Source organism: Anoplopoma fimbria, chromosome 19, assembly GCF_027596085.1.
Source record: "Anoplopoma fimbria isolate UVic2021 breed Golden Eagle Sablefish chromosome 19, Afim_UVic_2022, whole genome shotgun sequence".
NCBI lineage: Eukaryota > Metazoa > Chordata > Actinopteri > Perciformes > Anoplopomatidae > Anoplopoma > Anoplopoma fimbria.
In genome coordinates this window covers 27462001-27487782 of record NC_072467.1, presented here as the reverse complement: position 1 = coordinate 27487782, position 25782 = coordinate 27462001, and the positions used below count along the sequence as shown (strand labels likewise).

Here is a 25782-nt window from a genome sequence, read left to right as displayed (position 1 = left end):
ATTGTTGATATCCAACAATTAATGTCTAATATTAAAGCAGTTAGGATCATTTTGTCTTATGGGTAGATATAACTGTGTGTCGTCAGCATAGCTGTGAAAGTCAACATTTATGCTTATGAATTATATGACCTAGTGGGAGCATGTAAAGGGAGAAGAGGATGGGGCCGACAACAAGAGGATGGGGCCGACAATAGAGCCTTGTGGTGCACCTTGTGAAGCTTGCTGTGGACAACGCAGATTCGCCCAATGTGACAGAGAGTGTCCTATTAGATGAATAGTATTTAAGGCAACTCATTGCTAAGACTGAGATATTTACCCACTTTTCAAGTTGCTTAATTGAAATAGCATGATCTATGGTGTCAAAGGCTGAACGTGTAGAAGGATTAAGACTGAGCATTCTCTTGCAGCTGCAGCCCTTTACAGATGACAGTTCCACTAGTGATATCAACAGATAAATGGGGAGAAGAGAAGTTTATTTTATGATATGCATCAGAAGACATTATTTTACAGAGTTGGCCCAACAAAAGCTTGTATCCAAGCGTGTTTAAATTTCTAGCTTTAGATAGTGTGCATGTATCAATAACAATCTGATGTGAGAAAGCAGAAATCACATAAGGGGTTAAAGCCGCGTTGCTAGAAGACTTCAGCATCGCGGTCTGCTGGAGTCCGTGTGGAAGAGTCTTTTGAGGACGAGGAGCTGCAAGTATCCAGACAGGAGGATGACCAGGCTTTGGGTCGCTGACCACCAGGTGACGTAGTTGAAGTTGGACAGGAGGAGGTAGTGATCCTTCCCTTTCCTCATGCGGGCAAAGTTGTAATGACGCCACATGTGGAAGATCTGATTCTGGAGCTTCTGCACACTCTCCTAAACCAGACATGGTACGTTGTTTAGTTTCATGTCAACATGCAATAGGCTACAGATGATAAGTGTAATATAATATACTGTCCTTTGAAAATAAGGAAGGACCTGAAATTTGACAAACTATTATAACATTATGATTAGATAAGAACGTGGAGTAAATCACACAGTTCTCCACAGACAACAGAGCATTACTCAATATATGAGGATGTGGAAATGCTGTCTACATATCTACAGTAATAATTTGAGCTGTAATCTAAACTTGATTCAACAATAAACTTTTTTTGAAGTTTAAAGAAAAGGGCTCCCATTTTTTTGTCAAAGCATAAATTATGAACATATGTTGTCATGTGCATTTTAAACTAAAGTTTGTCCCTGAAACATGTTGTTTATTTAAAAGCGAAAAATCTTTAGTTTCACAGATGAGTTCTGCTGTTCTTGCCCGTTTAGGTTGGTCCATTCAAAATACAAGTGTATGAGCTGAGGGATTTGAGTGAAGTGGTATCTTTAAGGCCAGCCACTAAACGAAGGAAGCTCATTTTTTCCACTTGTGTCCGTTATCTTTTTCTCATTCTACCCAAAGCTCATGATCATAGGTGAGGGTCGGAAAGTAGAAGGACTGGTAAATTGAGTGTTTCGCCTTGTGGCTCAACAAAACATTGAAACCCTACATGCTTTTTTGGTGTTCAGATGAGTACAAAATTACAGTAATACATAATCAATGATTTATAATTTACTTCTGGACTTTCTTTATTGTTTTAAATAGTATACGTTACACTCACGATTTGTATTGTGGCTGGTAGGTACATGCAGTCTGGACATTTATATGAATAGCACAAGAGTTAAATAGAATTACTGCCTTGCAGTTTTATGTCTCCTTTGGTCAAGTTGCAGTTACCATCCAAATCTGTCAAAAATGTCATCACTTCATAATTTATTCATGTGCCATAATCTTCAAAGTCATAAAAATAATTTATTCATTCCTCATAACATTACAACTCAACAAAAGAATTAGAAAAAGATTTGACAGTGACACCATTTCTTCTACATCTCGTTATACAGACGACATTCTATTGTTTTTTGATGAGTCAACTGTCCTTTAAAATGCCTCATATTTTAAAAGTTTTATGCTGAATGTACGGGAGGTTCTCACTCTACTGAACAAAGACAAATACCTCAATACCGGCCAAAGTGCTGTTGAGGACCTTCTCTCCTTCCTCCATCTCTCTTTTTGACTCCTCAAAGCCTTCGTAGATGACGCCAAAGTTCACAAAGACCCTAATGCCTCCAAACTGGTTGTTGTGGTTCCCAAGACACAACCGGTAAAAACCTGTTGGGAGGACACTGCAGTTATCTCAGTGACAATATATATAATAACTGGATATATAATGTGGGTTTCTGATGATCTCACCTGTCACCTCAGTCTGGAAGTTCATCTGACCAACGGCCTGGTTCTTAGAAACCACGAGATCGCCCTGAGGTGAGCTGACCGTCACAAATAGCCGGTGATCGTTGGCCATCCCTGTTACCCACTGTACCTGAGTTCACATATTATAAACAATCAACAAACCCCACGAGAAGAGCATCAGCTACTAACAAGTATTGTGTGTGTATCACAGCGTCGTTGTGGAAACGTATCCATAGACAGTTTTGAAAGGAGACAGCGTTTGAAACTTAGTTCGCTTTTTCTTGGCTTTCTACCAGGTGGCAACCTCTGTTCTCCAGAGTGAAGTCAATGCTTCATTTGTTAAAGCTGCATTCTCTCTCCTGTCCATCAACCTCTGGCTGATAGAAGTCTATGAGAAAATGACTCTACTTCTCTCTTGATTTATTCCCTCAGTAAACATTGTAAACATGAGTTTATGGTCTCAATCTCTAGTTTCAAGTCTTCTTCAATACAGCATGATTTTCTGACGTTGACTACGTCCACTTCTTATATACAGTCTATGGTTTCTACACTGCCTCATCTCTTTAGGAGGCTAGTGGCAGTTCCTGAGTCTATTAACTCCCATGAGAAAAGTGAACACAGATTATGACTGATTCTTTCGCTCCATAGTCATCAAAGAAAATGTTGTGCAGGTTTATGTTTGAGGACTGTCAACAACTCCAGAGGAAGTTAAAGTCAGCTTTGAGGAAGAGGAGAATTCAGTACAGAGAGGTGGGCCCAAGTCTTTGCTTTTGAATCTCCTCATGTATGAGCCCATATCTTCATTTCTGCAAAGTATGGGAAAGCTTTTGCACACATTGATTCTACGGTACACCGATAATGATCACATGTTTAAAAGTCAAACTGGATGACCTTGAAAGTCCGTGTGATAAGCCTGAGAACAAATGGTACCATGGATACATAACTTATTGTGCTTATAGTGCATCAGAATTTCAAAAAACATTAATCTCTGCGGACAAGATGAAACCAAATTGTGCAAGATGACGGTGATAACTCACCATGTACATCAGGTAGAAGCTCCCACTCTGGTGGGCAAAGTGCCAGAAACACTCCATCCCTGCAGCGGGAACCTCGATGGCAAAGTCATATTTGTCTGATCCCCTGAACAATCCTGCGTCCGCCTCATGGAGGATAGGTTCAGATTTTCTGCTCCAGACGCACTGAGAGCTCAACACCATGAGCAGAGTGTTCAACAGCATGACCGCGGTCACTGTGGAGGACGACCAAGGAGGCCGCTGCTTCCTGCTGTTGATTTTCAGATATCAGCTAGAAAATAATGATTAACCACATCTACAAACACTCACTTCAGAACATTTCATGAAACTGACTCAGTGATATTTAACAAAAACATAAATTTACAGGAGGTCAGGAACACTATTAATTAAACATCCTGTTTTATTTTTTTTACCTGCATTCACTTTTAAAGGAATAGTTAGTTAGCAGAAAAGATTGATACCACTCTCACACAAACCAGTATGCTTAGCATAAAAACTGTAAACAAAGGGAAAAATAAACCACTTATGAATTAATTAATTCATTTTATTTATATAGCACGTCTTATTCACAAGATGCAGCACATCAGAACATTACAATTATTCACACAGGCAGCAATGCAAATTTGCATTTATCTCATAGTTTAGCCTGTTAGCAACATTTCTCTTCATCTCTTTTATAATTTAGTTTATTATCAACATTTATCTTTATCTCTTTTATAATTTAGTTTATTATCAACATTTCTCTTCTTCTCTTTTATAATTTAGTTTATTATCAACATTTCTCGCCATATCTCTAATAATATAGTCTATTAACAATATTTCAGGTATATTAAACCAAAACAATCAATTTCCACACCTGGATTGAACTCTAGTTATCTCCAATCTAATTATTATCTGACCTCTAAAAGCAACGGCCCCATTTAATGTCACTTTATTAATGTTAAAGTTCTTGATTTAGTTGAATTTGCAAACATTTGTATTCAGTCTTTTTCTGTTGAACAGTGTCAAAAAACAGGTTAACAAGCCGCAGTAATTAAAAGTAGTAAACAATGAAACATGGAGGACGTTTTCATAGAATCACTCTGCAGCAGTGACCCTGAAGACGTGAAGTCGCGGTGCAGAAGTGACCTGATAACATCACTATAGATAAAAGTTCACCGGGCCTCATTCAGTCAACCACCAACTACAAAACTATTTAGAGAAACCAGTCAGGCAAGTCACAACGAAGGGAACATTCTGACACAGATTTGAAGGAGATGAACAAGGAAAAAACAAACATTAATACATTTAAAACCATAAAGAAACATGATCCACGATCACACGGTTCAATGAGAGCAGAAAGTTAAGAACAATAAAGCGTAATTTGTTTTGTGGATGACACAAAAGCAATAGCGAACAATGCAAAGTATAATTACTCAAGTTCTGTACTTCACATTTGAGATACTTGTACTTTACTTTGAGTATTTTCTTTAAAGGAAATACTGTACTTTTTACTGCACCACAGGCAAATATAAGATTTACAAACAAAACATATGTAACATATGATGCACCTCAAAAATGTATACAGCTTTTGAGCTGGAACGATTAAAGTAGATTAAACAATAGGAGGATTGACTTAAATTAGACTCATTGTCAATTATTTTGATTATTGTTAAAGTAATTATTCATGCAAAAGTACAACCATTTCACAGCAGCTTCTGGAAAGTGATAGTCTGGATGTTTTGATTTAAGTTGTATGAGGTAATACTCCATAGTTAGTTGTCTCGGCTCAAAGGCAGCAACAGAAATGGGACACTAGACGAGTTAAAAGTAATAAATAAACACATTTATTTAGAGTTAGTCATCACAACCCCGACACAACCAGTTCAGGCTCCTCCCCTCTGGGAGGCGCTACAGAGCACTGTACAACAAACTACCAGACACCAGAACAGCTTCTTTCCACAGGCCGTCACTCTGATGAACAATTAATCATTCATCCTCTGTCAGGAACAAATCAATGTGCAATAACCCAGTATATATATATATATATATATATATATCGGGTTATTGCACATTGATTTGTTCCTGACATCTGGTGAAAATTTCATGTCAATAGCACCTTTAGAAATATATTTACTGAGAAAAATGGTGACATGTTCAATACTTATTTTACCCGCTGTATATATATATATATATATATATATATATATATATATATATATATATATCCCACCTACTTCATGTATATAAAGTATCCTGTGACAATATTTCCATTTTTATTGAAGCATCATTGCACTTTTATCAATTCCATTTTCATTGTTTTTGTGTTTTATGTTTTATATGTACATTTATGTGTACATTGTAGTTAAATGTTTATGCTTACCTTTGTTCTTCTTTGTTGTCCATGAACAAAAAAGTTTGTCTATATTTGTGTATGTACGTCGAGGGCAGTAGAAAGGGGTCAAATTCCTTGTATGCATAAACACATACATGGTTAATAAAGCCGACAAAACTTCTTGTACTTTACTGGAAGGATGAAAGACGACTCGTGGCTGAGCATGATGGGAAACGCCTGACTGTCGCCAGACCTTTAATCTAAAAACATATCATGTGTGGTTGATAATAACAAAGCTTATTAATATAACACATCTAAATGAGTAGCAAAGTGTTTCACAGGCAGACAAAAAAAAAGGAACAAAGGATAGCAAATAATATGACATTGATATACATTTACAAACTCATATGAATGAACGAGGTCTGCAAACTACAAGTAGCCTACAGATCTGAACAGGAAGCAACTGTTTCTGTGACTTTCTGTTTCTTCTTTGAAAACTGTCTGACTTGACGATGGATTTTTTTGACAAGGTTAATCAAAACTGTGTTCTTTAAAACTAGTCAAAGTGACAGAATAACACAAACAAACTCAGCGATCCATCCAGCGACTCCTTCGTTCTGCCAGTAAAATCACAGTTTTTGTCAATGGAGTCTGGTGAGGAGGGGTGGAGCATAGATGACGGCTACAGTTCCCCGTCAGAGTCTGTTGTGTTCGGACCAATTACAGTCAGAGAGACACAAAAACAGCAACAATCAGCTGCTGTGAACTTTTTTTCTTTACACCAATAACAACAAAACATCACAAACTGCTCACATGATCATCTCACAGTCCGGTTTATTGATGCTGCGTGAAGAAATACAAGTACACAAAACACGATACACAGATTTAGATTTCCACACAGGTCTGTCGTTTCTGTCAGCAGCGGGGTTTCTCCTCCTCGGCGCCGCTCTGGGTGATGAAGAGTCTCTTGAGGAAGAGGAGCTGCAGGTATCCGGAGGTGACGATGAGGAGGCTGAGGGCGATGGACCAGTGGGTGATGTACCGCGAGTTGGACTGCAGCAGGAAGGCGTCGACGCTCTTCCTCATGCGGCCGAAGTTGTAGTAGCGGAACATGTGGAAGACGTGGTTCTCCACTTTGTGAGTCGCATCCTGCAAAAGAAATACCACAAGTTTTACTGCTACTGTCAATATCATTAGGAATACTACTTACTGAGGCCATTACTACTTCACTCACTACTACTAGTACTTTTGCCATCCTTACTACTACTGTTAAAAACAAATGTACAGTTAATAAAAAATAGTGCCACCTTCACTGATACTGTAATTACAGTGACATAATGCAGTACCACTACTATAGTAGTAATAGTACCACCACCACCACGACTACTACCATTACTGTACCACTTTTACTTTCAGCTGATACTAATAACTACTATTACTACTTGACTTTATACTTCTGCTCCACTACATTTATCTGACTGCTTTAGTTACCTTATATATTAAGATATTTACAAACATGCAAAGAGTTTATAAAATAGTATGTATTTTTTTATAAACAGTTAATACAAGTACAGCTGAAACGTAAATGAATCTCCCGCCTATTTTGATTGTCAACTCCACAAGGAGATAATGAGATTGGTCATGTGTGTGCGTGATAGCGTGTGCACCTTTGTGTCTGTCCACAGCTAATCTCTCATGTTGCTGCAGCAAACTGAGAGATATACATATTTTGCATGATCAAGGTCCCAAAACACCTTTTACTTATTATTATAAGTATATATATAAGTTACATATAATGCTATGACACAACTCATAAAGATCCAACGTTGTTAAAACTGATATTTGGGTGGGAAAGTATCAGACGCTCATGTAGTCCATGTAGAAAATACACACAGAGTACGTATTCAGAGACCTTAAACAAGCCATGAGGATCACAACTATACAATCTAAAAAACATTTCTCTGTTTTAAAATGTCCATGTGAATGATATCAGCCTAGCAACGTATTTCCATTGAAACACACTTAAAAACTGAGCATTTCAGACACACAGTGTGGTATTAGTACTTTAACTGAAGTAACGAATCTGAATACTGTGTGTGTGTGTGTGTGTGTGTGTGTGTGTGTGTGTGTGTGTGTGTGTGTGTGTGTGTGTGTGTGTGTGTACCTCTATGAAGCTCAGTGTGTTGTTCAGGTCTTTGCTGGCTTCCTCTTTCTTCTTCTTCTCCTCCTCTTGGCGCTTGGCGGGGTCCTGGTAGCCGTCGTAGTAAACGCCGAAGCTGAGGAACACCTGCATGGTGCCGAAGTGGTTGTGGAAGTTGCTGAAACACATCTGATAGAAACCTGGAGAGAGACAGAAAATACACACATTATGTATTATTATAGAGGAGACACATCAATGGGACAATTTACCAATACCACAGTATAACAAGTACTCATCACTTTAATGTTGCAGCTGGTAAAGGTGGAGCTCATTTGGTTGACTTTATATACTGATGGGTAGCTTGTGAATTTCAATATCAATAAAGTTTTATCTTTATCCATAAAAATTCATCACAACATATTTGTTGATTATATTTTGTATTATTTATCTGTATCTGCTAAGTAACCAAAAGTCATAAGTTTTGTTGAGGAAAAACTACAATATTTCCACAACGTTTTTCTCTCACACTTAAATTAATTTAACAAACAGTGAAGCTTCATTCAAAGGAAGTGAGAAAATAAAACTAAGGCATTTTGTGACAGACAGACAGAGAGAGAGACAGAGAGAAGAACAGACGGACAGACAGACAGACGGGAAAAAAACAGACAGAGAGACAGAAAGATGAACGGACAGACAGACAGACAAACAGACAGACAGACAGACAGACAGACAGACAGACAGACAGACAGACAGACAGCTACCTGTTTCCTCGGCCTGAAAGTTGATCTGACCCTTGGCGTCATCCACAGTCGACACTAGTAGACCGCCTGGTGCGTTTACGTTGACAGACAGGTGTCTGTCATGGCCGACTCCCGTCACCCACTGGACCTAAAGACAGACAGACAGACAGACAGACAGACAGACAGACAGACAGACAGACAGACAGACAGAGAGACAGACACATGTTGGGTGGATGACGTTAAGAACTGTTATTCTGTCCTAACTGTATACACACACACACACACACACACACACACACACACACCACACACACACACACACACACACACACACACACACACACACACACACACACACACACACACACTCTAGTGGAAATGTGTCATGAAATTAAATGATGAAAACATACATTTTGCACACTTCTTTAGGACAAAATGTAAATTTTGCACATAACATATCTCTCATTATATCATGATTTTCTGAAAACATTCGTGCCCCCAAGCTGATGAACCATTTAGATATCGACGACCCCATGACCTTTAGGTGCCTCGTTATGTTCAAATGACATTTTTACGTTTTAAAGTTATTTCCTTTGAAGTGTTTCCAGCGTTGCTTTTTGTCCGTGCTCTCCTCGTTAGATATTTTGGAATAGATACTTAATCTTTTAAGGAAACCACATTCAGGGTCTTTAAAGCTAAAATTAAACATCACAAGAGTCAGCTCCTGTTGAGGCCTCGTGGTTCTTCTCACCATGAAGCTCAGGTAGAATCTCTCTCCGCGGTGAGCAAAGTGCCAGAAACACTCTAACCCCCCGGCAGGAAGCACCACGGAGAAGTCGTACTGGTCGGTGCCCCAGAACAGCTCCTGGTCCGACATGTTGGGGTGGGGGTTTGTCAGCGGTCCGCCGCAAACCGGACCCCAAAACACAAAGACCAGAACCAAGAAGGGGATCCTGAACGACATGTCTGGAAACACGAGGAGCTCTTCTCTACATGAAGCGGTGGCCGTCTGTGTGCAGAGATCTGAAATGATTAACTGGAACCAACGCGGCGCCTCATCGTGGGAAAGCTGGGCTGCGTTCACAGATGGAGTCACAGATGTTCACTCTGTCATACTGGGAAAAACTGAGTGAGTGAATTTTTTTATTGGACACATTTTTTTCTCAGTCTGATGGTGAAGAAGAAGAAGAACAAACTGGAATTTTTTCTAGACTACTTAAAAGAGATTCCAGCAGTTGCCATAGAGATCTGAAGTATTAAGTACTGAAACTGAGAAATCAGTCAGAATTTCTACACTTCCTGTTTCCTCAACTGGAAGTCAATGTGTTTTCTGAATGTGTTTTGTTTAGATGTCTGAAATCCGGTCTGTGTTTAACACAAGCTGAAGATATTTTAACATTTTGTTGTACGGTATAAAATAGGTCAGTTCTTAAAGAAAGGTGGCGACTAAACGCCCTAAATATGAATGTAGCACAACCTTCCTCTCTGAAATACAGGGAAGTAGAATACTTTAGTTACTTCACAGTAAAATAAGTAAAAAAACATAAATGAAAAGCATCTAAAATATGATGCATTTTTATAGATTAAACTACCCAATAGTATAAAAAATTGAAGATGAAAAATAAAGTATTTTTCCTATCAACAACCCCATGATTGGTACAAAAAAAACGTCACCTTATTATGTTCTCTTTTTTTGTCAGAACCCATTGATTTCACAAATGTTTTCTTATCTTACATAAAAGATCATTTCATGAGTGGTTGAGAGGAAAAAAAACCCAGCTTGTTTTCACAGGACCATAAAAGGTGAAAGACAATACTATAATCAAATTGAAACAATTTAAATTAAGCGTAATTATAATGATTGGATTGTAAAAACAACATCACTATTGGTCCACTGATCCATTAAGACTGTCACTAACACACCTGAGATTATGGACAGGAAGGAACAGAGGGATTTTTCTTATCGTAAGACTGAACAACTATATGGTTTCTCCCGTGAGGACAGTCGAGTGTAGTCTCAGATCTCCCTTTTGTTACAAATCTTTTACTACAAAATGAACAACCAAATGGTTTCTCCCGCTTAGATTCCAGTGTGTTTCTGCACATGTCCCTTGATTCAGTGAGAGCAGGTCACAATGCTCTACATGGGTGCTTGGCTATCGGTATACAGTGAATTGCACAGCTGATAATGCTAGCTAGCAAACGTGATTTTAAAAATGCATTTGTCCTGCAAACTCCTCCAATGACGGACAAGCCATACAAACAAACTAGCAGTGAGAGACTGTTGGTGCTTTGTTTGTGTCCCCGTTTACAGAGCCAGGTTGGTGTATGAACGCAAGGTTTTCTTCCAGAGCAAACACACAACGGACAGCTAGCGGAGGTTGGCCGAATGTCACTTGCAGGCTGCACCTTGGAAGTGCATGTTTAACTCTACTGATGTAGATATGTCACTCCTAAATACTGTTGTCTAGTTTAATCTACATCAATGCATCATGTTCTATAACATCATCATGTTCTATAAGATCATCATGTTCTATAAGACCATCATGTTCTATAAGATCATCATGTTCTATAAGATCATCATGTTCTATAAGACCATCATGTTCTATAAGATCATCATGTTCTATAAGATCATCATGTTCTATAAGACCATCATGTTCTATAACATCATCATGTTCTATAACATCATCATGTTCTATAAGATCATCATGTTTGTAGCGTCTCTGTCCTGTGAGAACCTCGTATCTCTAAAAAGAACAAACAGCCTGTTTTCAGCTTTGTGACGATGCATTTTCCAGCTGATCCAAGAGGCTTTTTAAAGAGTTTATTTATCTGAAGAAGTAGGAGGATTTTCTCAACACAGAAAGGAAACACTTCATCCTTCAGTTCATCACAAACATTCAACATCAACACATCTGGAGATACGTGGTTTTACCTGGACAGGAAGGGGATGAAAAACTGTCATCTGAGAAGAAACTAAAGCCGTCAGACAAATGTAGTAAAAAACACAATATTTACCTCTGAGATTAATAAGAAGTGCAATAAGTACATTTAAAATGACAATCCTTAAATACATGTACTAGGGACCACTGCTTGTAACAGTGACATGAAGTTCAGCAAAAAACTAAATCAGCTATTAAAACATTGAGAACGGACATTTTCTATGTTACTTTATTCAGTTTTCAGTTTGCCTGTTTATGTTTCATTTGAAATGTTACTGTTTATTTGTGGTAATGTATTTCTAATTGATAAATATACATTAATATATATTAGCTTCTCCTACAGTTATGTTGTATAATCATAATAAACATACAGGTAAATAGACTATATTTTGGTATAAATGTTGTTTAGTCGTAATTAAATGTTTCATTGTTTTCCTCTGATGTAAAATCTAAATCTGTAAAGCGACCAGCAGAACTACAGATGTCACCATCCCTCCCTAAATACTCAACATTTATGTGACAACTTTAGTTACTACTACTTTGTACTTAAAACATATAGAGAGCTTCTAAAACATGATGCATTTTTTTTTTAATTTGAACAACCCAAAAGTAAATAAAATTGAGCTGGAAAGCAGAAAAATATCCTCTTAATGGTTCCACACATTGTGTTTTCCTGTTCCAATGTTTTGGTGGTTGGAGGTTTGTTCACAAAGCTTCTGTAGTAAACCTGCAGACCAGTCTTAAGATGCCCATTCTTAAAAATGCAACGGGGAAAAATCAGAGTTTGTCTTAAGGTTTGTGATTTGACCAAATAAACCCCCGCTGGGAGTCAACACCGACACCACGCTGCTGGAGACCCAGGACGTATAGCTGGACCCGCTGGAGGGAAGGGAGGCACTGGAGAACCAGAACCAGGACTGAGCGGGTCAGACTGTCAGACCCTGCTGCAGTAAAATGAGAGGATTTCTAAAGGGACTCTGGTGCTCAGAAACACTACCACTTACGTCCACAGGGACCGCCAGAATCAACACTAAATGAAAGTCCCTCGTAGTAGCTTTGAGTCTGACAGTTTGTAGCTGATCAGTGTTGAACCAGGTCTACTTCAGTCCTCCTTGAAAAAAAGTGTCTGAACAAGAATCTCTGCAGCTTCATTTTTTCTGCTCATTCACTTTTGATGTTTGGCAAAACAGAGTCGTGTAAATCTTTTTTGCTAACGCTACAACTAAATGGTTTCTCCAGTGTGGAGAGCCAGGTGCCGTCTCAGATTACTATGCTGTGTAAATCTTTTACTACAAAATGAACAACTGAATGGTTTCTCCCCAGTGTGGACAGCCAAGTGTTGTCTCAGGTGTTCCTTTTGAGTGAATCTTTTACTACAAACTGAACAACTGAATGGTTTCTCCCCTGTGTGGACTTTCAAGTGTCGTCTCAGATTTCCGTGTATTGCGAATCTTTTGCTGCAAACTGGACAACAAAATGGTTTCTCCCCAGTATGGATTCTCATGTGTATGACCAATTTGCTGCTGGAACCGAATCTTGTTTTACAAACTGAGCAGCTGAAATGGTTTCCATCTGAATGAAGTCTCATGTGAGTCATTAAGGAGGACTTCCGGGAAAATCTTTTGCCGCAAACTGAACAGCTACACGGTTTCTGCCCGGCGTGGATTCTCATGTGTTGAGACAAATTGCCGCTGGTACCGAAACTTGTTCTACAAACTGAGCAGCTGAAACGTTTGCTACTTGATTTTTTCCCAGTATGACATTTAATATCACAAACGGGTACTTTGTTGTTCTTTAGAGGGTTTGAACCTGACCCAGGTTCCTTAGTCTCCTCCCAATCACTGCCGACAACCGTCTCAGGTTCAGAGGATTGAGCGGCTGGTTCCTCGTCTTCCTCACTCTTCACAGGGACAGAAGTGAAAGGGAACTCGTCATCAGCCTCCTCCAGGCCTTGAAGCTGCTCTCCCTCCTGACTGCTCCAGAGTTCCTCCTGTTCCTCTTTAATGAGAGGAGGCTCTGGGTCCTCCTGGTCCAGACTGGAGCTCCACTCCTGCTGCTCAGCACTAGACTCTTCTGTAACCACCAACAGCTGCTGGACGTCTGTGGAGAACAATGAAATACACGCACACATATTAGAAAACTGTGCTTTCATATCAGCAGGGTTTAGCATTTCGTTTGACATAAATTGTGATATGTTTTATCATAGTTTATCATACTCAATGTGCATTAGCTGATCCTCCATGCACATAAGTGAAATACGTATGAACAAATATCTATTCAAAGCCAAATGTGTCTACTAGGGTTACAATTACAGATTCATTCTTATGATCAATAACCTTGCTGGTCATCTTTAAATTGCTTTCTTTGTCCAGTGTACAGCTCAAAACTCATCGATATTCTGTTTATGATGGAAAACAGAGAATGATTCATGAAGTTGGGACCAGAGATTGTCTGGGACAAGTATGATGAGGTCCCTTTAAAAATGAACTTTTATGCATTAATGCACCTGTTATTTTTATAGAAAGAAGGTCCGCTATTGTTAAAAAGGCCATATTTGTCAGTAATTAATGTCAACAGAGGGAACATCTGTTTGTTTAAAGTCACTTAAAACTGCTAATTTTAGATCTATTTAATCTATTCCTTAAATCTTAAATCTATTCCTGTAAGTACAAGTGAATATATACTTTAAGATTTTCACTTAAGAATTGTCTGTTAAGTCTCTATCGGAGTGATAGAGGGCCACTGATGAAAGTATTGCAATATTTATACATTTGCAGTATTTCAAACAGGGCGTCTAAGGTCACATTCCTGGAAAACAAATCTGTCTCAGTGGAGAGCAGGGTCGTCCTCCAATCAGAGGGTCGGCGGTTTGATCCCCGGCTCCAGCAGTCCATGTCGATGTGTCCTTGGTCAAGACACTTACTATAATAATTGCTGCTGTTATTATAAGTATTCTTAACTTTTCCTTTGTTACTCTGCTTACTACTCTTATTATACGAATCATTTATGTCATGTACATTGAATGTGTTGTGTCTCTGTTATGCTGTTCATTCTGTACACACGACATCTATTGACTTCTGTCCATCCTGGAGAAGGGTCTAAGGACAGAGGATGTGAGGGTGTAAGGACACAGGATGTGAGGGTGTAAGGACAGAGGATGTGAGGGTCTAAGGACAGAGGAGGTGAGGGTGTAAGGACAGAGGATGTGAGGGTGTAAGGACAGAGGATGTGAGGGTAAGGACAGAGGATGTGAGGGTAAGGACAGAGGATGTGAGGGTGTAAGGACAGAGGATGTGAGGGTGTAAGGACAGAGGAGGGTGTAAGGAGAGGGTGTAAGGACAGAGGATGTGAGGGTCTAAGGACAGAGGATGTGAGGGTGTAAGGACAGAGGATGTGAGGGTGTAAGGACAGAGGATGTGAGGGTGTAAGGACAGAGGATGTGTGATGTGAGGGTGTAAGGACAGAGGATGTGAGGGTGTGAGGGTAAGGACAGAGGATGTGAGGGTCTAAGGACAGAGGATGTGAGGGTGTAAGGACAGAGGATGTGAGGGTCTAAGGACAGAGGAAGGAATAAATAAAATAAATGTGCACACATGTACGTAACAAACAAAGAGGATGTGACAAATCTATAAATAAGGACAGAGGATGTGAGGGTGTAAGGACAGAGGATGTGAGGGTGAATAAATAAAATAAGGACAGATGTATACAAACAAATCTATAAATAAATATGCACACATGTATGTTTACAAACAAATCTATAAATAAAATATGCACACATGTATGTTTACAAACAAATCTATAAATAAAATAGCACACATGTATGTATACAAACAAATCTATAAATAAAATATGCACACATGTATGTTTACAAACAAATCTATAAATAACATATGCATTCATGTATGTTTACAAACAAATCTATAAATAACATATGCACACATGTATGTATACAAACAAATCTATAAATGTATACAAACAAATCTATAAATAACATATGCACACATGTATGTATACAAACAGATCTATGAATAACATGTGCACACACACAGTAATCCCATATGAAGTGCATACTGAGTAGATGCTCCATTCATAAACATGCCTCACAGACCTGCAGTGTGTAACTGGACTTCCGGGTTGTAGACAGCATGCAGCAGCTTCTTCTGCCTCAGGTTCTCCTCTGAACTGAGCTCTAGGTTCCTCTCATACTCTGCTATGGTTCTCTCAAACACCTCACAGATCTCCTCAGCGGCCGCAGAGAGCCGCCTGCTGATGAAACACCTCAGCATCTCCACTTTAGACATGTTTAAACCCAAACAAAGAGCCTTTTTCCTCCAGAAAAACCCTCAGGACCACATCCAGCTGCCCGATCCGCTCTGCGCATGCGCGTACGTATTCCTTGGATTTTACGGTCATCCCGAAATCCTGGCATGGATCACCGGGATCGGCCCCGAACACGCGTTAAACAGTCCGCGAGTGTCGGTCCGGTCCACGCAGGTCTGATCCAGTCCGGTTCTTTATCAGTCACAACAAACTATAACTCAAAGCAAATAAGAATAAAGATATTCTACGCATGCGCAGAACGGATCTGGCACTGACAGCCCTCCTTCAAAATAAAATAATTAATTCATTTATTTACAGGCCATGTATTTATGTATTAGAGACATTCAGATGTATTTAAACACTCTTAAATAATTGTTTAGTGTATTTATAGTAAATGTTTCTTCATTTTTGTACTTGCTTTAAAAAAACACTTATTTTGTTTATGTTGCAACAATACAATGAAAACCTACTTGTCAAATAAACAGGGTTTTTATTCTGATGTGAGCAGCAGTTTGATCCCAGTGGGTTTAATCTTCTACAGCGGTTGTGTTTCAGGACTTTTACATTTACTTTTCACAAATGTTTGCTTTTTTTGGGGTGAATTTGGATATTTATTTACCTCTTGGGCCTCGAAAATGAACTAATTTAAATGCAACCCTGACGTTTCCCAAGTTTAGAGGAGAAACTTATCTTTGGTGGAACTGCCAACAACTCAGACACACGACAGAAAGACTTGGAGCCACTGGTTAATTGTTAATAATGTATTGGGATTACATTTTTCACGCTGTTTGTCTGTATAACTATAGACGTCAGGTGAATGTAGAACAGTCTTTCCCTCTTAAATATCATGTAGTACAAATGTACAGAAGGAACAATTTAAAATTGATCAAAAAAAGATTTTTGCATTAAAAATATGTGATTTTTTTATTATATGATGCATTTTTCAACGTACAAACTCCCTTTATCGTTCTAAACATAGTGTGTGCCCAGAGTGATACGTCTTGGTAGTCAAAAAATGACATCGACTAACATCTCTCACAAGCATCTCTGCAGCTTCATTTACTTCAGTTTCTCTGACCAACACACTTGTGAACAAATCTTCTGTTGCGAACAGAACAACTAAATGGTTTCTCCCCCGTGTGGACGATGAGTTGTCCTCTCAGATGTGTCTTCCTTGCAAAGCTTTTGCCACAAACAGAACAACTAAAGGGTTTCTCCACCGTGTGGATCCTTCTTTGTGCTGTTAGAACGTTAAAAGTGTTTTACAAAGAAAGCAGCTGGAACGTTTCCCTTCTGAATGAACGCTCATGTGAGTTGTTAAGGAGTTCTTCACAGGGAATCTTTTACTACAAACAGAGCAACCTAATGGTTTCTCTCCTGTTTCCTCCAAAGTTTCTCATTTGGCACATTCAGAGCAGCTCATTGATGATTTTAAAGGTACTTCATTGTTTATTAGGGGAAGTAAACTTGACGGAGGTTCCTTCGTCTCCTAGAATCACTGCTGACAACCGTCTCAGTTTGTAAAGTCGCCCCAGGAGTAGTTGGTTCCTCGTCTTCCTCACTCTTCACAGGGACAGAAGTGAAAGGGAACTCGTCATCAGCCTCCTCCAGGCCTTGAAGCTGCTCTTCCTCCTGACTGCTCCAGAGTTCCTCCTGTTCCTCTTTAGTGAGAGGAGGCTCTGGGTCCTCCTGGTCCAGACTGGAGCTCCACTCCTGTGAGATTGTGTAGTTCGGTCACTTTCGAACAACGCAATCTCACTCCCAACTCATCATACACCTGGACGCGTCAGTTTCCACGTGTTACATGACAGCCATCTTTTTGGAAACAAATTTCCATCTTCCTCGTGTCGTGCCGTCTCTTAGTCGAGAGTCAGCTAATAGGTCATTTTGGTTGGTTTTTTTGCCCTTCTTATTTCCAAGAAACTTATGAGCACATGTCTGATAAACACAAGATTTAAAGTGGTGCTTTTTGGGTGATTCTTTGTGAAGAAACTTTACAGATCAGACGATTAAATCATCAAAATCGTATGTTAGTCGAATAAGAATTTCTCTGATCAAGGACGCACAAGGACCCTGTACCTTCGCTACACTTTAGCAACAGGATGGGCCAAGCTAGCTGGTTAGCATGCTCATCTCATTAGATATCTCTGCAAACACATTATATACGTCAATACTGTAAATCTTCATGTTTTAAATGTTTTAAACTAAACTTCTGTCCAGATCTTCCTCATTACACCTTTAAGTAAAAGAAAAAAGTTTGATTGAAAGAGAAATTTGTGATTGAAAACATCCAAAGAGTTCAAAAGTAATCATTCAAAAATATTGTAAGGAAGGAAAATGAACGGTGTTTTGATATTTTTTTAGCATGCTTTTAATTTTAGAACATGATTTCTTAAAGGTTCCTGTGGAGTTTTAGACCGTCAGTAGCGTCATGTGGGTCCCTGTTTCGTTGATCTCGAGTACCAGGATGTAGATGATCCACATTCCTCCCCGATACTTCAATAACACTTTTATGAGGAAATAAATAAATGATTTTGGTGTTTTAGTGAGAATCACTGAATGTAAACACAACTACTGTTTGGTTAGAAGAAAACTCCACAGGGCTTTTAAAATATATGATATCAATAAATCAAGACAAAGGAAGAGTCATTATTATAATCGTGTGATAATAATCATTTTATGTTGATAAAGACAAGAAAACATCAGAGTCGTGATAATCAATCGGAGAAGTTCCAGCATCTTAATGAGAAAAATAAAAACACTGAGACTCTTGAGTCTGAATCTGTTCTCAGAGCCTCCTCTCATCCTGGAGGTCGGGTTGGACTCATGAAACGCCTCCTCTGAGGTTGGTTTGATTGACGGCCGGTCAGACGGAGAACTCCGCCCCGCCCTTCCAGGTGCGTCTGGGGAGAAGGGTTGGTAGTTTGAGTCCAGCGAAGGGGCTGATCCACAGCAGCGAGGGCAGACCTCCGAACACCGAGCGCAGCCCCGCCCAGCGAGTCTGACGCTCCCACGTCGGCTTCTCGTTCTTCAGACGCTCGATCTCCTGCAGACGGATACACACAGATATACACAACCTCGTTACACACAGATATACACAACCTCGTTACACACACATATACACAACCTCGTTACACACAAATACACACAACCTCGTTACACACAAATACACACAACCTCGTTACACACACATATACACAACCTCGTTACACACAAATACACACAACCTCGTTAAACAGATACACAACCTCGTTACACATACAAATACACACAACCTCAGTACACACAGATATACACAACCTCGTTACACACAAATACACACAACCTCGTTAAACAGATACACAACCTCGTTACACATACAAATACACACAACCTCGTTACACAAACAGACACACAACCTCGTTACACACAAATATACACAACCTCGTTACACAAACAGACACACTACCTTGTTACAAAAAGATACACAACCTCCTTACACACACAAACACACACAGATACACAACCTGGTGACACACACAGACACACATCCTCGGTACACAAACAGATACACAACCTCCTTACACACACAAACACACACAGATACACAACCTTGTTACACAAACGGAACCCAAACCTCCTTACACACACACACAACCTCCTTACAAACACACACCGCCCTCACCGTCTCGTCGTTGCAGATGGAGTGGAGCTGAGTGCTGAACATTACAGCTGTGAAGGTGAAGAAGAGGAGGGCCTCCATGCAGAGGAAGATCATCAGCATCATCGTCACCGGGGGGGAGAAATCACTGCACTCTGGACACAGAAACACATCACGTGAGCTACAGCTAGCCGCTGTCGCAACACATCTCTGATTCAGTGAAGAGGGAGACTATGGATTGAAAACCCTGGACAAGAACTAGAAAAAGAAATCAAATGTAGTTTGAATGTTGAGCAGTCTGTCGGACTCACCTCTCCACTGGACTCTGATGCAGGTGACGAACTGGTATCCACAGAGAGCCAGAGCGTGACTGGAGATCATAGCGATGTACATCTGTGGACAGAAGAAACACAACCAGGCCTCTTCACTCTGTTGGTGCTTTAAGTTTAGATGCAAATGGAGTGAAAGTGAAGTACAACGTAAAATATCTTCTCTGTGCTTTCATTTAATCTCAGCTCTAAACACTTTTTCTACGAACGAAACGGCTCTAAACACGACGTCTAAACTATTCACACACAGATTTGTCACCGTTGTTGTTTCCTCAATCTGCAGACGAAGACCGGGTGGTTCCCAACATTAAGAAAAGGACAATATGTCACTTAAACATGCAACAATATATATATATTTTGTTATTAAAAACAAACCTTTAGTACTGGGAGAGAACATTGTTGGAAGAATGTCAATAGATTCTTTATCACCCCCCAAATCAAAAGCAAATATCTGGGAATGTGGGGCAGTGAATGTAGATCATTCCCATGTATTTTGGTTATGTATTATGTCCTAAAATTGTACAGTTTTGGGGAAATGTCCATATGGTTATTGTCAAAATTCTTTGCTTTACTTTGGTAATATGACTGGAGACATTGTGTTAAGAGGAGACAGGCATCTGCTGAAAATCTTTCTTGTAAGAAGGCGATCACGAAGAGATGGGACGAGGAAGAACCACCATCACAAGATGGTTGGCTGTTAATTGTGAATGAAATATATGATATGGAACTGGGAGAACTGGGAGAACTGGGAGAAATGGACAATGTTTACATCTCAACGATAAGACAGGATAAAAAAAACTTGTAACTTGGTGCACGCGATCACGTAACTGTGACAAATAGTTTCCTGATAAAAACACTATTTACATGTCTAGAGATTTTACAAAGGACAACTCATTAAATGCTTTAGAAACAGGAAGTGTAAAGTCAATATTTTGCAGCCAAATCAAATCGTTTATGCCGGTTACACCTACAGTAAATGGGCATCTCTCTCTGAGTGATACTTGTTGTCTTTTTGATTCTTAACAGTTTCTTTTTTTCGTAAGTCTTCTGCCGTTTCAGAGGATTAACCCCCCCGGTGTCATGTTTCCATAGCTACCAAGAGACCCGAGACTCCCACTGAGTCATTCCTCCGGGAACAAATACAGATCGTCTCGTTTCCCACTGACGACAAAAGCCAGATGTTTGTTGGTGTTTTATCCAGTGAGAAAGGGACTTAATTCTCTTCCTCTTGTTTCACTTCATAACAAAACAAAATGATCTCTAGTTTTCTTTAAATCCTTAACGTGTGTGGAGGTCTGATTGGTCCGACAGTGAATGAACTTACAGTGAAGAGGACGAAGAAGCGCTGGTTTTTCTCCCCAACACAGTTGTTGACCCAGGGACAGTGGTGGTCCATCTTACGGATGCAGCGCTTACAGATACTGTAGAAGAAGAAGAAGAAGAAGAAGAAGAAGAAGAAGAAGAAGAAGAAGAAGAAGAAGAGAACATGACAGGGTTACCACCGAGCTAAATGAGCTTTTGATTCAGACCTTCAAAGTCAAAATCAGGATCACAGATTCTCACAGTTTCTTTTTCTTGCCCCGCCCCCATCCTTAATTAAATTCTTCCGTTCAATAAAAACATTTCAGAGATCCACAATGACATTTCTTCCCAGGAGACAGAATCCAAATGTAAATGTAAATGACAGCTTTCAAGGCATAAAAACAATTATCTGTCCATCTTTACGAGTCAAGACAATGGCACAGAAGTCAGCGCTGAAAAAAAAACAAGATGTTTAAATCAAAAAGCCAATCGTGACCTTAAAATGAAACTAAAATTAGGTTGTGGATTTTGGAGAATCCTGAAAAGTTCATCTCTGCTTCATAGCAGGAACATTTTAATTAATCTTCTTTCTTCTTACATTTAACAAAAAAGCCTTCTTGACCTTTGATGTCATGGAAGTCCAAATAAATGGATGAAATCTTCACAGCTCTGTGATATGAATGAAAGCTACAGATACAGTTAGAAGGTGGACCTTCAGTTAGGAATTGTTTTGTCAAACTTCACTAAAGGAATTTATTTTATTCACTAAATGTAAAGTATGTAATTTCTTCATGAACAGAAAAGATTTGTTTGTCTTTTCTTCAAACCAGAAGATAAACTAGCAGCACAAATACATGATATTAATAGAAATAGATCTGCAGCTCCAAAAATCTTTTAAGCTTCTTCTTTCTCTGAGTTTGAATTTTTAGTGTCGTGTTTGAACAGACGAACAGTAAAAACCTCCCAAATCAATCAGTGAAACGTTGAGGCCGTCTGACCTGCAGTGATGAGCTCTCTCCGGTTTGATGCTGCAGCATTTTGGACATTTGTAGATGACCTCTCCGGGCTTCAGCTGCAGACTCTCCATGTACTTCTTAGTGGCGTTTCCTTTAGGAACGGCTCCCTGAGGAGAGGACGGAGGAAACGCGATGAAAACATTTGATTTTTTATCGGTTAAACCAGAACCAGACGGGCTGGTTGTCCCCTCAGCTTCCTCACCGGGTCGGTCAGCATGGTGCGGAGGTGCGAGGCCAGCGCCAGCACGGCCAGGCTGTTGAACGCCACCCCGTTGACCACGGCGTACCAGAAGCTCCGGGAGGGCAGCAGCATGACGAAGGTGACCACGAAGTCAGCGAAGAAGACCAGGAACCAGGTGATGAAGGCGCACACCATGCCGCAGCAGTCCTGGATGAACCAGAGGCGTCGCTCGGCTTCGCTGCGGGAACTCCTCTCCGCCGTTGTTGACTCCGCCTCCGTTTCCTCCTCCCCGTCCAGCAGGAGGCGCTGCTGCTCCACGTCCCTCTGCCTGTGGCCCGAGGACATTCTGCCCTGATGGAAAGCAGGTTAAAGTCAGTTTGTACTGATATTTATTACCAGCTGAGTATATTTTGTGACTTAGAGGTGATTCATGTATCCAATGTATTGTTCTTTGTGAGCAGCTACACATAAATAATATGTAAAATATTAATGTTGTCATGATGGGAGAGTTGTTGAAGCAGCAGAGTGTGTGTTTGTTTTAGATTGTTCTGGATGTAGTGCACTCTGAAAAGAGTAAATGTAAGTTTTGTTTTGGATCAAGTTACCTTTTTTATTAAATCCTTTTTACACTTAAAAAAGCTACCAAACAGCTGATGTTCTGTACAGTTAAAATATGATTCGTGCCTCTAATTTATTCTGTATTTAGACAAGTATCAGAGGAAAATATAAGTATTTCATTGACATTACAGTGACGCTAAATCTCCAGGCTGAATCAGTGAAGATGGATCTTTACTTACTTAAAAGTGCCTCTACTTTATAGCATTATCTCCTCTCCTCCAGCTGCTCCATGGAGTCTCTTCACATCCAGTCACATCGCTGCAGACGGCAGAGAGAAAGGTTAAAGCAGTAGAACAAGAAGTATTCAAAACGTTTACTTAACTAAAAGTACTAATACAACATATATGTAATACTCCGAGTCCTGCATTCAAAACATCACTGAAATAAAAACATGCTTGTATTGAAATGTTTCCAGTCAGTGTTTAACTATTATACAATGTCATCTGAGAAGAAACTACAGCTGTCAGACAAATGTAGTAAAAAGTACAACATGTACCTCTGAGATGTAGTATAATCAAAAGTACTTCTTAGATGTAGTACAGTAAAAAGTACCTCTGAGATGTAGTACAGTAAAAAGTACTTCTGAGATGTAGTACAATAAAAAGTACCTCTTAGATGTAGTACAGTAAAAAGTACCTCTGAGATGTAGTACAGTAAAAAGTACCTCTGAGATGTAGTACAGTAAAAAGTACCTCTTAGATGTAGTACAGTAAAAAGTACCTCTTAGATGTAGTACAGTAAAAAGTACCTCTGAGATGTAGTACAGTAAAAAGTACCTCTAAAAAGTACCTCTAGGTGAGATGAGTAGTACTTAGATGTAACATTATAAAGTACCTCTTAGATGTAGTACAGTAAAAAGTACCTCTGAGATGTAGTACATTATAAAGTACCTCTTAGATGTAGTACAGTAAAAAGTACCTCTGAGATGTAGTACAGTAAAAAGTACCTCTTAGATGTAGTACAGTAAAAAGTACCTCTGATGTGTAGTACACCTCTAAAAAGTACCTACCTCTTAGATGTAGTACAGTAAAAAGTACCTCTTAGATGTAGTACAGTAAAAAGTACCTCTTAGATGTAGTACAGTAACAAGTACTTCATCTAAACACACCATGCTAACCTAGCATTAGCATGCTAACCTAGCATAACAAACCTGCTAGCAGCATGGGGCGCTAGCTAGCACAAGCTAACAGCAGCTAGCATCGCGTTAGCAGCAGATAGCGGCTCTTTACCGGAGAGTTCCGGTTAACCGACCGGCCGGCGTCACCAGGGGACGGTGTTCTATTGTAAACAAGAGAGGTGTTGTTCTCAAACGCCTCCGATGAATCATGAATCATGAATCATGAATCTCACCGTCGTGTCGCTGGTGGAAGGTCGCTCAGGTGGAGGAGGAGCTCACTGCTGCTCCCTGCGGCCGCCAGAGGAACTACACCCACTAATAATATAATCTATTATTGATAAATAAATACAGATAGATAGATTGATTTTTTTTTTCTTGTAGTCTGTTATTTTGTATATATATATGTTATTTAAAAAATATATAAATATATATTTAAAAACTTTTAAACTTTTTAAAATATATAAATATATTTATTTAAAATATATTTTTTTTAAATAATATATATATATATATATTATTTAAAAAATATATAAATATATTTATTTAAAATATATATATATATTTAAAATATATATTTATATATATATTTTAAAATCTTTTAAACTTTTTAAATATATATATTTATATATATTTTCTTGATAATATATATGTCACTATATTATTTAAAAAATATGTAAATACATATATTTAAAATATATAAATATTTAATTTTTTAAAAGTTTTTAACTTTTTAAATATATATATTTTTTTAATATAATATATATATGTCTATATTATTTAAAAAATATATAAATATATATATTTAAAAACTTTTAAACTTTTAAAAATATATATTTATATATTTTAAATAATATATATACATATATATTATTTAAAAAATATATATAAATATATTTATTTAAAATATATATATTTTAAATTATATATATATATTATTTAAAAAATATATAAATATGTATTTTTAAAAATTTTAACTTTTTAAATATATATATTTATATATTTTTTTAATGATATATATATGTATATATATTATTTAAAAAAAATATAAATATATATATTTATATATTTTTTAATAATATATATATATATTATTTAAAAAATATATATATATATTTCAAATATATAAATATATATTTTAAAAAGGTTTTAAACTTTTTAAATATATATATTTCTATATTTTCTTTAAAATATATATGTATATATATATTTAAAGAATATATAAATATATATATTTAAAATATATAAATATATATATTTAAAATATATAAATATATATTTTAAAAAGTTTTAAACTTTTTAAATATATATATTTATATATTCTTTAAATAATATTTATATACAAAATAACGGACTACAAGAAAAAAAATCAATGTCTTTAGATTCTCCTGAGCTCATCACTTGACACTTTTACTTCCTGTTTACAAATGTTTACCTGTATATATGTATTTATACTTATCTTGATGCATATACTTGTACTTCCTGTTAACTACTTCTGTACATATGATGTATTTATACTTATCTTGATGCATATACTTTACTTCCTGTTACCTACCTCTGTATATGTGCATTTATACTTTTCTTGATGCATACTTTTACTACATTCCTGTTTATGTTCAGTTTATTTGTTATCAATACTGTCTATGACTTTATTTTATATATATATTATATTATTTATTGTTATTCTTTGGTTTAATTATATTAAAGCTTCTTCAGGAAAAAAAACACCACTGATAAAAACATAATTAGTCTCAATGAGTTTATTATTGGTTATTTGGGTGTGAATTAAATAAGGCACATTCACATCATTTTTTTTTTTTTTTTT

General features: G+C 38.0%; 4 protein-coding genes across 5 annotated transcripts; all 4 read right to left on the bottom strand.

Moving 5' to 3' along the window:
* Positions 1–521: 521 nt before the first annotated feature.
* On the bottom strand, positions 522–3505 carry LOC129108854 (transmembrane emp24 domain-containing protein 6-like). Its single transcript, XM_054620779.1, has 4 exons — positions 3305–3505; positions 2271–2397; positions 2035–2189; positions 522–865 (listed from the first exon to the last, which is right to left on the bottom strand). The coding sequence occupies exons 1-4, from the start codon at positions 3503–3505 to the stop codon at positions 644–646; spliced, it is 705 nt and encodes a 234-aa protein (XP_054476754.1). The 3' UTR covers positions 522–643.
* Positions 3506–6471: 2966 nt separating this feature from the next.
* Positions 6472–9459, bottom strand: LOC129108836 (transmembrane emp24 domain-containing protein 6-like). The gene is made up of 4 exons (XM_054620755.1): positions 9247–9459; positions 8517–8643; positions 7780–7955; positions 6472–6764 (listed from the first exon to the last, which is right to left on the bottom strand). The coding sequence occupies exons 1-4, from the start codon at positions 9457–9459 to the stop codon at positions 6531–6533; spliced, it is 750 nt and encodes a 249-aa protein (XP_054476730.1). The 3' UTR covers positions 6472–6530.
* Positions 9460–11845: 2386 nt separating this feature from the next.
* LOC129108635 (zinc finger protein 572-like) lies at positions 11846–15781 on the bottom strand. The gene is made up of 2 exons (XM_054620509.1): positions 15546–15781; positions 11846–13537 (listed from the first exon to the last, which is right to left on the bottom strand). The coding sequence occupies exons 1-2, from the start codon at positions 15736–15738 to the stop codon at positions 12660–12662; spliced, it is 1071 nt and encodes a 356-aa protein (XP_054476484.1). The 5' UTR covers positions 15739–15781; the 3' UTR covers positions 11846–12659.
* Positions 15782–18075: 2294 nt separating this feature from the next.
* On the bottom strand, positions 18076–24267 carry LOC129108636 (palmitoyltransferase ZDHHC7-like). 2 transcript variants are annotated; one of them, XM_054620510.1, is made up of 8 exons: positions 24194–24267; positions 23023–23101; positions 22247–22576; positions 22027–22151; positions 21051–21147; positions 19709–19790; positions 19422–19552; positions 18076–18803 (listed from the first exon to the last, which is right to left on the bottom strand). In XM_054620510.1, exons 3-8 carry the CDS (start codon positions 22568–22570, stop codon positions 18624–18626), a joined length of 939 nt encoding a protein of 312 aa, XP_054476485.1. In that variant the 5' UTR covers positions 22571–22576; positions 23023–23101; positions 24194–24267; the 3' UTR covers positions 18076–18623. The 2 variants fall into 2 exon arrangements, with proteins under 2 accessions (XP_054476485.1, XP_054476486.1); XM_054620511.1 differs by lacking the exon at positions 24194–24267 and adding an exon at positions 24073–24183.
* Between the last annotated feature and the right edge of the window lie 1515 nt (positions 24268–25782).